Source organism: Antennarius striatus, chromosome 12 (genome assembly GCF_040054535.1).
Source record: "Antennarius striatus isolate MH-2024 chromosome 12, ASM4005453v1, whole genome shotgun sequence".
NCBI lineage: Eukaryota > Metazoa > Chordata > Actinopteri > Lophiiformes > Antennariidae > Antennarius > Antennarius striatus.
This window is the reverse complement of record NC_090787.1, coordinates 9803444-9819823: the sequence shown is the minus strand read 5'-3', so window position 1 is coordinate 9819823 and position 16380 is coordinate 9803444. Positions and strand designations below refer to the sequence as shown.

The window sequence follows — 16380 nt, the reverse complement described above, 5'->3', positions numbered from 1 at the left end:
TAAAGCACCGGTACAATTCCTCGTGTGCCGCTGTCCCACGTAACCCAGAACATGTTGCTGTTATCTAACAGCGTAGTTCAGTATCTGAGACAAGGATGCGTCGTTAGCAGAAAAGTGGGGAACACGTCAGCCTGGCTGAGATGTCGTACTGCTAAATATTTGAGCGTTAAGGTAAGGAAAATATGGGAACCGATGCGCAGCAAACAAAATGCCCGCAGCACTCCCCCTGTAATCCACTCAATTTTGCAATCTCATGTCCATACAGGGATGTTCCAGCATGCAAAAGTTTTCAAACTTTTTTTTTCCAGAATTGACGACTATAAAAGTTGTATTCGGCGTTGATAGAACAAAGCAAACATTTATTATTTTTGCGTAATTTAAGCGTGTCTGAGTTTAACACGTCACCGCTCAGAAAATGACGCGCGGTGACAGCCGAGCGGGTCAGGAGAGAGACGAGCGCGTTATGTCAGCCCAGCTCGGCTCAGACCACACGCCTGGAGTCAGTAGTCAGACCTTAGTTAAATACAATAACTGGACAGATTTCTTTTTGATATGGTTGGGAACGGTGCCAGAAAAACGATTTTTAATTTTGTTTGAAGTAATTAAAGAATAATAATCACTGACTTGATAGGGTTAATTTGTATTATTATTTTTTACTACTGTCATAAATAATACAGTATACAAAAAGCAAAGAAAAACCGGACACATGTATCATGCCTTCATGCCCTGCAAAGTTGCATCATGTTTGGAATCTGTTCCAATTGGACTTTCTCTTTCTGACTCCTCATCAGACACAGTTACAAATCCACCAGGAGTACAATGTTTTTTGCGTAATTGCAATTTAAAAAGGACAACGTGAACAGCAGACATAGAATAATATTTCTGATCTGGGGGATCAGATGCAGTTGACATGGGGTTTTTCTTAAAAATGTATGTGTCTGAGTCCTGCTGATCTGATGCCTGAAGCCAGAATTTAGATGGCCCTTTTCGCACAGAGTAATGCAGTGCTGAACATAGTTAAATCAGGACATCATAAAAGAAGAAAAAAAAACCTTTTGCAAACACGAGATTGCTGATAGAGAATTTGGAAAATGTTTTGACACATCTTGTTTGTTTTTTAAAACCCTCCTGTCCTCAGGCTAAAAATCTGAGAGACCATTGCCAGATTTCTGTTGCAACAACAAACAGCAAAAAATGAATTCTTATTCAGTATTTTATTAATTCTGATGATCAGCTGGCCTTGCAATGACATTTTCTGTTGCTCAACAGCACAGCTGCTGAAAATGTTGGGGTTACTAACCTTATTTTATGCATCCTTGAAAGTATGAATACGATTTCATAAATCAGTGAGTCTTGTAAGAGAGATAATTTGTTACCCACCAGCTGGAGGTCGTAGTGGTAGTGGGTCCCCGACCTTTATATTCATATACAGTATTTAACACACAGAGAACAGAAGAGAGTTGTCTCGCTCAGCATTCATACCACATTACACACTGGACCAGAGCTTCAGCATGAAGTTCCAGGGTCTCACTGGTTGCCACAACTCTTGAATTCAGTCTACAACACATTTATTTCAAAGGCTTTCTTTTGATCTGTCCAAACCTGTGTCATAGAAAAAGGAATGCGTTATTATTTGGGTGAGATTTTGCTCGTCATATGCCTGCTTTCTTTTAACTCCCAGGCCCAGACAGCCCACTTGGTCTTGGAGGATGGTACCAGGATGAAAGGGTTCTCCTTTGGGCATGAAGGCTCTGCAGCTGGAGAGCTAGTCTTCAACACTGGCCTGGTGGGGTAAGAAGGAGTCCTGCTGGCATCAGTAGAACTACACTAGGTTTTAGATAAAATAGTGTACTGTACTTGAACCAGCACAGATCAGATTTTAATACTGTATATCCTTCCTTCCATCCGTCCATCCATTCATCCATCCATCCATCCATCCATCCATCCATCCATCCATCCATCCATCCATCTTTCTGTTGAATAATTCTATTGATTTTAGTGATGATATAACATTTCCTGCAACGCCACCAACAGATCAAACTTTTAGTTTTATAGTTAGCGTATTTGTATCTTTCATCCAAATCTAATTTGGGGTGCAGATTCATGACTCTTCCAGAATGAAGCATATTGATTGTTAGCAACCCAACATCGTATTTTGACACCAAATTTGGTAGTTTTGCTTGGAATATGTTGCCAGAATGGACAGCTCCCACAAAATGCAACCAAACACTCATCAACAGTCACGTGTGGGGCCTTGATTGTAAAGCGGGGTAAACTCTGCAGCCACTTGTCTCACACATTCCCTATTGCCCCAAGTTTGTCATGTCCAAGGACATGGTGATTGGAAATATCGCTCTTCCAGTCTCAGCGTTTCAAAAGCTTACTGTTACTTCACTATTTGATTTGCAAACTTGCCAAAACATTTTAACAGGGTTACATGAGCAATATGAGCAAGCCAATGAAGGCCTCCAAGTCAACTACAGTCTTTCCAACTGTCTCCATATGATCACAAGAACAATGTTTTCAGTCGGGGATGTTAGAAAGAGCTCAAAACATTATCATGATAATCCATCCATCCATTTTCCTGAAGACACATGACCAAAATAATCTCGGTTACAACTGCTATTCCACCTTGCAGATCAGCAGACAGCAGGGAAGAGGTGGGATACTGGGAGATTTAAGCATTACTATCTTGCATCTTAGTGTATGAGTGTGAAGTGCCTGATGTCATTATAATATCCAGACACATTTATGCTGTTGTGATTTTACTCCAGTTATCCAGAGGCCCTGACAGACCCCAGCTACAGAGGTCAGATCCTAAGCTTGACCTACCCCATTGTTGGAAACTATGGTGTCCCCAACACCGAGGAGCTGGATGAGCTGGGTCTGAGAAAATATGTGGAGTCAGACCGTATCCAGGTAGGAACATACTATACCCATGCTAACACCACATTAAGTTGTTGTTAATAATTAATGTGCATAAATGATAAATGTCTTTTTGTCAGATTGACTTTTTTCCTGACATTTCAGAAAGTAAACATTGAATCAGATAATCAGGGTGTGCTATCGTGTTTCCAGGTATCTGGTCTTGTGGTCCAAGATTACAGCCACGAGTACAGCCACTGGAACTCAGTCAAATCTTTGGGACAATGGCTGCAAGAAGAGAAGGTTAGGGAATATGTTGTTTCATCTAAAACTCACATTAACCCAGGACTACTGCTGGTAAATTTATAAATGTAACTTTCCACCTTTAAAGGTTCCTGCGCTGTTTGGAATAGACACAAGAATGCTGACCAAGATCATCAGGGACAAGGTAGTGGAATACCTGAAATGTTATACTGCTAGATATTTTTTATTAGGGCTTTCTCAAGGAGGTTAAGATATTGGATGTGTCGATTTACTTGTGTTTTACTTTCAGGGTACAGTTTTGGGAAAGATTGAAGTTAATGGGCAGTCTGTGGAGATATTTGACCCGAACAAAAAAAACCTGGTTGCAGAGGTCTCAACAAAGGTAACAACTGCAGACTGTTATCGTTCTTCTCATTGTGTCAGGCAGACCAAATACCAAAAAACTCCCCAGGTAGTATTTTCTCTTTTTAATAATGTTGTTGACACATGCTAACCTGTCTTTGCTGTTTGTCTCCCATTACAGGAAATCAAGGTGTTTGGAAAAGGAAACCCATTGAAAGTGGTGGCTGTTGATTGTGGTATTAAACATAATATAATTCGCCTGCTGGTTAAGGTGAGAATAGATGCAGAGGAATGTGGTGTTGAGTGTTTCCTCATTCTGTCATTTAACTAAAATGGATTTTTTTTCATAGACAAATATTTTAAAGTACAGCAAAACTCCACAGATAGAAGAAACAACTTGCAATATTTTGTTTTATATAGTGATGATATTAGCTTGTAAATGGTTTCCACTGTTGGTCAGTACGACGAGCCTGTGATCTTCCTTCTGTCTTTTGGTTTTGTTATGTTGTTGAACTTAATAATTGTTGTTAAAATGAACATACTCTATATGTCCCCTGTCTATACAGAGGGGTGCTGAGGTCCACCTGGTACCCTGGAACCAGGACTTGCATAGTTTAGAATACGATGGCCTATTCATTTCCAATGGGCCAGGAGATCCAGCTCTGGCTGAGACACTCGTCAAAAATGTCCGAAAGGTTGGGTGTGTTTATATACTTAAAGTTGCAGAAGATTTCAGTAATTTCATAAAATAAAGATTTGACATGATGTTCGTTGTGCCTTAATTTACATTATCTGTATTTACTCCTGTGAAGGTGTTGGAGGAGGATTGTCCTCAGCCAGTGTTTGGGATATGTATGGGCAACCAGATCACTGCTCTAGCTGCTGGGGCGAAGTCATATAAGCTCCCCATGGGCAACAGGTGAACTCTATAATTGCTAAATAAGTCACAATACACATGATCTTCAAAAAACCTTGTATTTAAAGGTGGTCTGTGGAGTAAACAATCTGAATATATGTTGATATTCATCAAACTGTGTTGATAGTTTAATAAATATGTAAAGTACATTATATTCTTTAAAAAGGCAAATGTATCAAAGATATATTGTTTCTATTGTTTCCACCCAATGTTATCTGTTGTTTTCTTCTTCATCTACAGTATTAATATCTTGGTAGCGCCCCCACATTCCCTGTGAATTAGCATGAACAGCACTTCTTTGACTATAAGTTACTTTTATAAAGCGTTCCATGATGGTTTGAGAGTCCGAAAATCCACAGGGAACCTTGAACGCCTGTGCTCTACATAAACTCTGTTGCTCTCACAAGTTATTTATAACAGGTTTCAGAGATTTAATAACATAATACATACAGTACTTAATGTCTGCCTGTTGTTCCCCAGAGGCCAAAACCAGCCCGTGATGAATTTAATGACTGGTCAGGCCTTCATTACGGCGCAGAACCATGGCTATGGCATTGATAGTAAGTCTCTGCCCCCGGGATGGAGCCCGCTTTTCATTAATGCTAATGACGGCACCAACGAAGTAAGTTTGACTGTGTGAAAGTCTACAAGCAAGGATATTGTTGTTTCTGAGTTTGAATAAACAGATTAAATGCATTTTAGAAAACAATAAAAGATGATGGAACGTTGCTTATGGACCTTAGCTTGCAGAATAATATTTGACAAATCTATGCTAACACAAACAGAAAAAAAAATGCACAATACTGTTTTGTTAGTTTGTTTTATTGTGTTCACTCTGCACGTTCTCCAGGGCATCATGCACAAATCGAAGCCTGTATTCACAGCCCAGTTCCACCCAGAAGCTAAAGGCGGTCCCACGGACACTGAGGTAATTAAAGCTGCCCTAAATGAAGTACCTTAATGTTATATTAAATTTAAGTTACTTCATTTGGTGCAACTTCTGTGGTGCCTGATGTTAGACGGCACTGGAGCCACTAGTGTTAGTGCCTGGGTCATGAAGGTACAGCATTGATGATCCTTTGCTACAGCTGTTCTCAGTCATGAGGCATTTTAAGACTGTAGTTCAGCAGTAAACTGTCCCCGGATGAACTATTTGTCAGTTAGCTACTACTAATAAAGTTATGACTGTTTGCTTTCTAATTTACATCAAACAAAAAAGAGCACGCCATTTTTCTCAGGCGACTCGAGACAAGTTGTGTTTTATGTCACTAACTGTTTTGTACACAACAGCTAATTGTTAAATTACTTTTGAGTGCATTAAGAGCTCCAGTTGCATTTTCACAAACCTGTTTTGATCATGTGTTTGTAGTTTGAAACATCATTGATTTTGATTTCATATCCTCGACAGAAAAAAAAAGAGTTCAGTCTTTGTAGGAAAAATAATTTCAGGCTGATTTGCAAGCTTATAAAAGCATGGCTTTGTATATCCATCTTGTCGGACTGAATATTAAAATTATTTTATAATTAATATTATAAAAGACAAGAGATAAAAAAACATTTGAAAAAAATATGTTCTGGGTTCTTTTCCCCCTTGGGTGTTTCTGTGTGGCGCTATGCTCGTTCTACCTCTGTCTGCGTGTGTTCTCTCTGTGTGCTCTGGCTTCCTCTCACCTCCAAAAACGTGGGTGAATTGGACACGCTAAAATATCTGTAGGTGTGTGTGAGTGTGAATGATTTTGTGTTTATGTGTGCCCCTGCGATGAGCTGACGTCCCATATGGGGTGTACCCCGCACCTCACCTGTAGCCAGCTTGGAGAGGGTCTAACATAAACCACAAATTCTATTTCAGTGCATGCAACAGTCTTTGTTGAAAGTATTGTCTTCTCTGAATGTTGATTAAAAGCAAGACAGACGCACTAAGTAGTCATGGCTTTACCCAAGTAAACACAAGTGACCTGAGGCATCAGTGAGATTAGTGAAATTTGTTCCATAATAAAAGCCTTGTACCCATAGGCAGAGCTTAGCCTTCATATCAACCACCAGGGTGGTTCAGTAAATGTGAGCTCAATGCTGAGTGCGACGGTGTCAGAAAATGTGATGCTTCCTAATGTTGTTAATATGCTGTTTAAACAGAGCTTATGTTGACATTTGCTTTTCTTCCTGCAGTTCCTCTTTGATGCCTTCATATCACTAATGAAGAAAGGAAAGGATGCAAACATAGTGTCAGTCATGCCTAAGAAGCCCGAAATCCCTCCCAGAACCCAGGTAACGTGTGTCGGATAGGTGCAGAGGACCACGCTGCATTATAGCTAGAAGTGATAATCATTTCTGAAGTTGTTTAAATGCTCTTTGTTAATCATTTTTAATGAATTTCACAATAGATCAACCATATTATAAAATCATTCATAGACATCTGTTTAATAGAGTTTTCTGCTGCACAGCTGCTCCTATTTGCTGTGTTATGATATACTAATTTGATAACTGTGACTTAAACTTCCCATCTGTTGTGTAATGTAGGTGTCAAAGGTTCTTGTACTTGGTTCTGGAGGTCTGTCCATCGGTCAGGCGGGAGAGTTTGACTACTCTGGATCTCAGGCTGTCAAAGCCATGAAGGTGAGACATACACTAACATCTGCTCTGTAGTCCTCAGAAGAAAATTCAGCTTTGTTAGCACACCTGAACATTCTTTTGGCAGTCTGCTCATATAACTTGTTCTTAAAAATAATCACTATTATTATATTATTTGCTTGCAAATTTACTTGTCACTAACAGGAGTGCTTAATTTTCAGAAAATTGCTTTTATCTTATTCAGTTTTTCTAACAGATCGCTAATGGACTCACTCAATTTTTATCTTCATCTCTCACCACAGGATACATGTTTCCCACTTTATTTCAAACTACTAATTCCATCTCAACGATTTTTTCCCCCCCGTATTTTAATAGCAATCCTTGTAAATAGTGTAAAAAATTCGTACTGTGACATTCTTTGAGACGTATACCAACTCCTTTGTGAAATACTGTATTAGCAAATAACACAGGTTTAAAGCACAAATGTACTTTAAATATATACATACTAAAAACTTTGCAATTAGTTGTCCATACTCAGATGATTAATGAAGTTATTCATCAATTTGGCCTTGATTAAAATATTTTATTTCACTTTCTTTTTGGTTGTTTAGTGAGCATTTTGTAAACTAAATGTATCTAAATGCATATTTTTGGCCTTGGTTCTACATTACACTGATGGATCGGACGGATTGTTGGTTGTTGTTTTTAAATGAATTTTTTTTGCAGTAGTGAATTATCTACAGGCTTGATGTGTGTGTGTACTGTGTCTCTGCCCCTGTACTATGTGTATGTGGAATGTAGGAGGAGAACCTGAAAACAGTCCTCATGAACCCTAACATAGCCTCGGTTCAGACCAATGAGGTAGGAACCAAGCAAGCTGACACAGTCTACTTCCTGCCCGTCACGCCAGATTTTGTAGCCGATGTAATCAAGGCTGAGCGTCCAGATGGCATCTTGCTGTCCATGGGTGGACAGACTGCGCTAAACTGTGGTGAGTGTACTCTGTTTGTGTCGAAGTAAAATACCACCTATTCTGTTCATTTACCTGTGGATTAGAGAGAGAGGAGAGGATTTGTGAATCTTTTTAATGTGCATGCATGTTTAAAAATCCATTTATGTAGATTCCCTTTATTTTGATGGTCAGGAGTTGAATTATTCCAGCGTGGTATCTTGGAAAAATACGGGGTGAAAGTCCTGGGAACCCCAGTGGAGTCCATCATGGCCACCGAGGACAGACAGATTTTTGCAGACAAACTGATGGAGATCAATGAAAAGATTGCACCCAGTATTGCTGTGAAGTCGGCAAGTATCTGATCATAAGGATGATTATCTTTCTATAAACAGTGTGTGATGAATGATGAATACATACTGCACATACAGTAGTATGGTACAGTAGATAGATAGATAGATTATTAATCCTGGAGGAAATTGCACATATCCACTGCTCAGGCATTACATACCGAATAAATACTGGATAAACACCAGGAGAAAAAGAAACACTGACATCACAGGACATACCACAAGACATACATTACACTAAACAGTATAAAATATAAACAGTATAAAATTAAATTAAATCCATTCAACCGCGTGCTGACCTCACCACCTCCCCCCTCTCCTCCTGAGAGAGTCATTGTACCCCCTGATGGCACGGGGCATGAAGGAGGACCTCAGCCTCTCTGTGGAGGCGCTGTGTGACAGCAGTCTGCTGCTGAAGGTGCTTCTCTGCTGGGAGAAGGTGGTGTGTAGGGGGTGGCTGGTGTTGTTCATGATAGCCTTAACTTTAGACATGGTCCTGCTCTCCAGAAGCGTCTCCACAGAGTCCAGGCTCAGCCCGACCACTGAGCCCGCTCTGCGGATGAGTCTGTTCAGACGGTCCATATCTCTTTTCCTGGCCCCCCCACCCCAACACAATGACATATGACAGCACACTGGAGACTACGGACTGATAGAACATGAGAAGGAGCTTAGGACAGATGTTGAAGGAGGCCAGCTTCCTCAGGAAGTACATCCTGCTCTGCCCCTTCTTGTACACACAGTTGGAGTTGAGTGACCAGTCCAGTCTGCTGTCTAGCTGCAGTCCCAGGTACTTATAGTTTTCTACCACCTCCACCTCACTGCCATTGATGATCACCGGCTGTGGAGAGGGAGGTGCCCGCCGGAAATCTAGCACCATCTCCTTCGTCTTGGAGATGTTGAGCTGGAGCTGGTTCTGTTGGCACCACTCCACGAGGTCAGCCACCAATGCCCTGTATGCCCCCTCGTCACCCTCCCAGATACATGCCACTATCGCAGTGTCATCAGAGTACTTCTGTATGTGGCATGTATCCGTACATACAAATACCTACAGTAGAAATGAATCCTGTAGTTTTAATGTGTTAACAGTCCTTGCGGGAAAATATTTGTGTGCATCTTTAAGGTATCGGATGCTGTGAAAGCAGCAGAGCAAATTGGCTACCCGGTGATGTTACGATCGGCCTACGCCCTGGGAGGCCTGGGCTCTGGTCTTTGTGCAAACAGAGTGAAGCTGGAAGAAACTGCCCACAAGGTCAGAATTTACATTCTTATGTCAATATAGTGGATTGTTATCACGCAATTATTTTGTATATGTCTTTGTACATTTCACTTTCACTGGATTTGAATACAATTTGATGGAATCTTCGTTGTTTCTTCCCTCCCTTTATTTTTACATCGTTAACCTTAACAAAGGTGAAAGAGTTTGTATGCATTTATTTTGTTGGAAAGGAGGTAGTTTGTGTTTACTTGGCAACATTATTTTTGTCAGAGTGAACTGCCAGTTCTATGCCCCTCTTTAAAATCACTGCACAGGCGTTAAGTAGGAGGTCAAGATCTTTTATTACTTTTTTTTGTTGTTTACCTAAAATTTCAGCTTGTAGGTTTTATAATATAGATATAATTAGTCAATCTTCAAAAACTATCACAACTATATTTTTTATTGAAACGTATTGGATGATGAAATTTGTATGTGTATGCATATATAGGCTTTGGCCATGAGCAGTCAGATTCTGGTGGAGAAGTCTCTGCTGGGCTGGAAGGAGGTGGAATATGAGGTTGTGAGGGATGTGGCTGACAACTGTGTAACCGTCTGTAACATGGAGAACTTTGACCCGCTGGGCATCCACACAGGTACTAAAACATGAGTGTATATATCTGATTCTTCTTCTTCTTCCAACCTTGATCAAACTGTAAGTATATCGTCCATACTCAGAGATTATTAACATTATTACTAAATCAGTCCTATCCCAATGCATCCTTATTAATCCAGGTGATTCCATTGTGGTGGCACCAAGCCAAACACTGTCCAATGAGGAGTACCATTTGCTCCGGGAGACGGCCATCAAAGTTGTTCGTCACCTCGGCATTGTTGGTGAATGCAATATCCAGTATGCCCTACACCCTTCGTCATTGGAGTACTGCATCATAGAAGTTAATGCCCGGCTCTCCAGAAGCTCTGCTTTGGCCTCCAAAGCCACCGGGTGAGGAAGTGCATGTACACAAATACAGCTTGTACTGTAGCAATAATGGTTTTCCCTGCAGAGTTCAGGTGAGTATAGCTGTGAATTTGAAAGGGCTGCACAATGTGTCCTATCAGTATTGGAGTTATGGATGAAAAGCAGATGATGATGTAAAGCCAACTGCTTACATACTGAAGAAGTGAAGAATCTATGGTCTACAGTAGGTGGCAGAAGACACCTTTAAAAATGAGTTAAAATTAATTAATATGCAGCATGCTTTTGCTCATGAAGTCAAACTGTTGAAATTGATTGGGTCAACATTAATTTGTGGGTCAGATATCTCCTTGCCAAATGTTTTCCATTCGGCCTGAGCCTCCACAGATGCCCTTCCTCTGTTTTGCTTCCTCCACTTGTATGGGCACCCCATAACACACAATACAAGTGTTTTTTTAGGTAAGACACTTCAAAGATATATTTTAGGGACTTAAGGTCAAGATATAGAAAATATTAATACGAGTATAACATACCGTTACTCTGCTGCTCCTTTGTCCCAGACTGTTAGATAACTGTGCAGTATATAGTTGGAAGTACACCCTCACCCTCCAATGCCACCCAATAAACTTCTCTTTCTGTGATAATTAAAATGTTTATTTTTACTTCACCTCACAAACAACTTTAACCACTGCCATTTTGTCACTAATACGTGATTGGTGCTGCTCATTTGTGGTTTTAAACAGAGAAGAATAGGAAACAAGGTTGCTTAATTTCTTCCATCATCGTCTCCATAAATAGAAGCATTTTATTGTGTGATACCTCTTGTGTGATTGGAAAATTAACTATTGAAATTTACAAGCACAAACTATACAGTTTAGTTTCTCCAGACAAGATTTATAATGAGCCCTGCTGAGTAAAACCTGCAGTGGAGTTTGGATATGCCAAGGGATCTTTAAATTGATTAACTGGGGTCTCCAATAAGACCCCAGTTAATCAATCAAGATGGGAAATATGAATTTCCATCCTTTTCTCTTGTAGACAATTTTTTTGTACAATTTCATAAATTTTATATTTACAAAAAATTGTCAGATGAACAGTCCCTGGTACAGTACATTTGATCAACTAGTGGTCTATTTTGAGTCACTTAAGGTGGAAAAAGAAAAAAGCATGTTGCCCTAATGTGGACATTTTTTTAACCTCTTCAGGGGAATGGCTAATGACCGAAATGTGTAATGGATATTCTTTAAGTGTATGTATTTCACAACACAACTAATTGTTTTAGAATTCTGTATGAGTCATCCATCTATACTCATTGCTTCTTGGGCATGCTCACCCACTGATAGGTTAATAAGTAGCATGGAATGTAATGCATCAAGAATTCCACATAATGCACTAAGTCTGCAGTCTCCGTAGAATATATTATGAAGATGAGTTTTTCTCTGTCACTTTCTATAAGAAAGTGACATAGGTCAGTCCAAGTTCATGTGATATTAAACTGAAATCAGTGTTATTTGTCACGACAAAATGAAATATCAACGTGAGAACCTAAAAGTTAAATACTGTTTAATTAAAAGAAAAAATAACTTGGATTTATTATGTACAATGGATTTTGCCAACAAATTTTTGTCAAGAAATCATGTAGTATTTCAGTAACTCAGAATATAGGAGTCAATAATTTCAATATAGGAGTCACAAATGTCCCCACTGTGGGACAATAAAGGATTATCTTATCTCAATATTATTTAACAGATTTGATTAAGATCAATAACGTGTGATCATTCTAATAATACAAGTGTGATACTGAAGCTTCAGCCTGTTGTTGATTTGGGTGTCTCTGTACCTCCGTGTCTCACAGGTATCCCTTAGCTTTTGTCGCTGCGAAACTGGCTCTGGGCATCCCCCTGCCAGAGATTAAGAACGCTGTGTCACAGAAGACCACTGCATGCTTTGAGCCCAGTCTAGACTACATCGTCACCAAGATCCCACGCTGGGACCTGGACCGCTTTCAGGGCATGTCCCAAGAAATAGGCAGTGCCATGAAGAGTGTTGGAGAGGTAGGGACTGATAAATAAAGGCTCACTCTATTCCCTGCTTTTTCTTCTTCATGCACATTGATGATTCCAGGCTTTGCTCTCGTCTGGGTTCAGGTGATGGCAGTGGGCCGGACATTTGAGGAGAGTGTGCAGAAGGCCCTGAGGATGTGTCATCCATCAGTAGATGGCTTTGTGCCCTGGCTGCCACTCAAAAAAGCGTGGGCTGACACTCAGGACCTTCGACAGGAGCTGGCTGTGCCCTCCAGCACCCGCATCTTCTCTATCGCCAAGGTACACTAATCCTCCCTAACATCAATAATGATTAACAGTTCTTCAATAAAGTCCAATTCTGAGGTCAAACAAAAACTGTTGTGTAAAAATGATCAAAATGAGTCCCTGCTCTACCTACCTGGCTAGTGGTGAAGCGTAATTGCTTGGAAATACTTACCTTTGAAGTGTTAATCAGGTAAATAGATACACAGGGATAAAATAACTGTGCAGTGTAATTTATTTAATTATTTTTCTAAGCAGGGTCTTTTAAAAATTCTATATTGGGAAGGATGAAACACATGTCCGTGATTATATTTTTTGTTGTCTTTTTCCCCTCTTAGAATCATATGAACTTCTAAAAGGGCATCCATATCAGGGCAGGAGATGTGGCAGATGAAAAATGTTCACATGTCAAGCACTTGAACAGTCTTTTATAAGCAGAGAGGAAAGGTGTGAGGTCACACTGGTGTCAGAAACTGTCATAGAAGATACCTTTGTCTCCTCAGGTGCAGAGTGAGATCATGTAAAATGGTGACACCATCAGAGATTAATGACCCTCATCTTATCACTAACGCCATCAAACAGGAGTTATAATATGTAAAGGTGGTCAGCAGGGTCTGCTGGGGAAAAAACACACATAAAACACACCTCCTCCCCAGCATTTATTCACTCATTAATGTGTGATAACCAACAAAGGCACAAATGGATACAATTCTGTGTTGTGAGTGTTTTTGGTCTCACTCATGTTGCACAGCTCAGGCATCACCACTCAAGAACAAATGCATTTTTTTGCCACTTCTACACGTGGAAATATTTGAAATGATTATGCAGTGAGACAATAAAACTACACAATGAAAGTATTGCTGCATGATTTCACTGAGTAAAATAATTTTTCTGGCCAGAAATTTATTTTAAAAATGATAAAATATATTCACTAAGCTACTGTTAAAGCACGACCTCTGTCATGACACAGGCTGATGATGGTTGTGATAAAAGCCCAAGATTAGCCAAGTGATATGTTATTCTTGTTTTTGAAGGAGTAACAGATTAAAACAATTTACAGTGATAGTTTTTATCGTCCCTCTGTAGTATATGATTGTGATCACAGTCGAGTGGAGAATTACTTTCATGAAAAATATTTGATATCTGGTTTCCGGATACTCCAGCGTTCGGCATGAATGAACCGAGAAAATCTTGAAGATGATGAAATTACATCTAACATCCTAATCTGTTTCATGTCCCTACTTTTAAGTCCCTCCACAGCGGCATGAGCATTGATCATATCCACCAACTGACAGCCATAGACAAGTGGTTCCTCCACAAACTCCACAGGATAACGCAGCTGGAGCAGCACCTGGCAAACCACAGGAGGTACAGCCACACACACACACACACACACACACACACACACACACACACACACACACACACACACACACACACTGATTGGTCCACCAGCCTCTCAGTTATTTTTAGATTTCTGTTCTGTAGAAGTTCTACTTTAACTTGTAAGTTTGATTCTTGTCTGGACAAGAATGTTATTTTTCCAATCTTGCACTTTCCTTTTGAAGTTTTATGATTCACATGCACTATAAACTCTCACCAACATCACTTTTATTTGGTGATGCTTCAGTTATTACCCACTGTAATTAGAAAAGGAAAAAACACATATTAGAAGCCAGAATGGAGTCTTGGGTTCCTTCTCAAAATAACTGAATCCTCAGTAGAAAAGAGAACAGTGGTGGATCCCGGTACCGTCACGTCTCGGGTTCCTTTTCTCCTATGGCTTGCCTGGTCTTAGCTGCCTCTCTTTGCCCGGAGGCTCTTACCTGGAGCAGCCACTGAGAATTTTCATTGCTCAGCCACAGGTAGCCTACTGCTTCTCTCTGACTACACTGTTAAATATTTAATGGCTGGGCGTCTGGTGGGTGCCACTGCAACTTACTGACACACAGAAGACTGCTGTAGTCTCCACTGCTTGTGGAGGAAGGGGCACTGAGTTGAGCTCACTACAATAGGCAGCTGCCAGACTGCATAGAACTGTCTGCAGGAGGACTTCAGGCTCTGCTGCTCAGCAGTCTGAAAGTGTATGGTTGGGACTGGAGGATATTTATTATCAAGAATGAGGAAAGTCCTTAAAAATGTATTCTTCATTTCTACAAGAATCATATTAGTATGGACTCCTTAAATAGTTCAGACTTAGAATGAATTTTCATTGAGCTACGAAGCAACAGTAGTAGTGATATTATTCAGAGCAGAAACGCTCAGAAATGCATCCTGTTCTGTATGACATTAATGATTGTACTCTTTCATGCTAAGTTTCAATATCAGAAATGAAAAGATTAATATCAGATTTGTCATAGTGTATCTGTGTAGGTAGTTGGTGTGAGATAAGAGGATGCAGAATACAGAGTTAGGTGGAGGCAACTGATTCGCTGTGGCGACCCCTGAAGGGAAAAGCCGAATGGAAAAAAAAGATCCGTGTGTTTGACTCAACAAAAAATAGGAAATATTTAGCAAGGCTATAATAAACCATTTAATTGGCAAATCCAATAGGAATGAATATTTTACAGCACTGAATGTACAGTTTTTTACCTGATGTCAGTCACATCAGACTAAACTGCTATCCAAGAGGCTGTAACATTGTAACAGCCAAAACATTTTTTAATCTGTTTTTAGCACATTTACATGGCCAGTGTTTTAAAAAGGGATGTGTATGTTGTTGAGCAGTAATTTAAAAAGGTGACACAGAGAAAAAAATATCTTTTCACCTACTAAATACAAAAAACAAAATGCCACATATCCCCTGTCATGACCTATTTGTGACACCGCAACCTATCTAAAAAAAAAATCAAAAATCTTTCTCTCAACAAGCTGCAGGGTTTTTCAATGCAATGAAATTCCTAACAGAAAATCCAAGCATCTTCAAACACCTCTTCTCATCTTCATGCCTTTCGCTTTTACTTAAAATGGTAATGAAGAGGTTGGGCCACGAAGATTAAGAGCACTTACATATCCAACAGGCCCAAAACTGTTTGAATTTGTGTAGAAAGCAAATCTACCTCTTCATGCCTAACTTTAATTCTGACACTATTTATCTACTAAATTTTCACATTAATGTTTTATAGATACTTTTAAATTGGTCTTACATTGCTGCCCTTCCGTGCCTGTGATCTGGCAATTGGGCCTTTTTAAATGTTATTGATCTCTCTGAGGTGGCAGCTTCCTGCTGTGCTCATCAATGACGTAGTCATGACCTACTCATTGAACTGATCCTCATATGTCAGCGGACTCGAAAATTTACATTTTTACGAGAAGAGCATCAGACAGCAAACTGTTAAAAATTTTTTTTTAAAAAACTCTCAGTTTTGTTCATTTGCTTTAGTGGGATTCATTCCAATCACTACCACATTCCTCCCAGACGTATTGGTCCTTAAACTTTAATGCTTAAGAAATGAGATGTGACAGACTCTGCTAACCTCTACCGCGCAGGTGACGTAATGTGGTACCAAAATGAAATTAACACTAAATCATGCACTTTTCTTTTGCCATTACAGAAGAAGTGGTTATGGCACAAGTCAGCCTGTTGTCTGGTCCCCGTGGTGTGACTAGATTTAAATTTTGGTCATGATCCTAATGATTAAATTCACAT

The 16380-nt window shown here is 39.8% G+C and overlaps 1 protein-coding gene across 2 annotated transcripts in view; it reads left to right on the top strand.

The window, feature by feature from the left end:
• The window catches only part of cps1 (carbamoyl-phosphate synthase 1, mitochondrial), a 46581-nt gene continuing 30201 nt past the window's right edge, over nt 1-16380 (top strand). For both annotated transcript variants that reach the window (XM_068328831.1, XM_068328830.1), the window contains exons 1-21: nt 1-171; nt 1682-1791; nt 2775-2919; nt 3079-3168; nt 3257-3313; nt 3419-3511; nt 3653-3742; nt 4038-4166; nt 4284-4390; nt 4868-5009; nt 5238-5315; nt 6554-6652; nt 6905-7000; nt 7757-7946; nt 8100-8257; nt 9375-9503; nt 9958-10102; nt 10242-10452; nt 12281-12479; nt 12573-12749; nt 13981-14099. In XM_068328831.1, the coding sequence (XP_068184932.1) occupies nt 52-171; nt 1682-1791; nt 2775-2919; nt 3079-3168; nt 3257-3313; nt 3419-3511; nt 3653-3742; nt 4038-4166; nt 4284-4390; nt 4868-5009; nt 5238-5315; nt 6554-6652; nt 6905-7000; nt 7757-7946; nt 8100-8257; nt 9375-9503; nt 9958-10102; nt 10242-10452; nt 12281-12479; nt 12573-12749; nt 13981-14099 (2684 nt within the window). In that variant the 5' untranslated portion in view covers nt 1-51. The remainder of the gene's footprint in view (nt 172-1681; nt 1792-2774; nt 2920-3078; nt 3169-3256; nt 3314-3418; nt 3512-3652; nt 3743-4037; nt 4167-4283; nt 4391-4867; nt 5010-5237; nt 5316-6553; nt 6653-6904; nt 7001-7756; nt 7947-8099; nt 8258-9374; nt 9504-9957; nt 10103-10241; nt 10453-12280; nt 12480-12572; nt 12750-13980; nt 14100-16380) is intronic.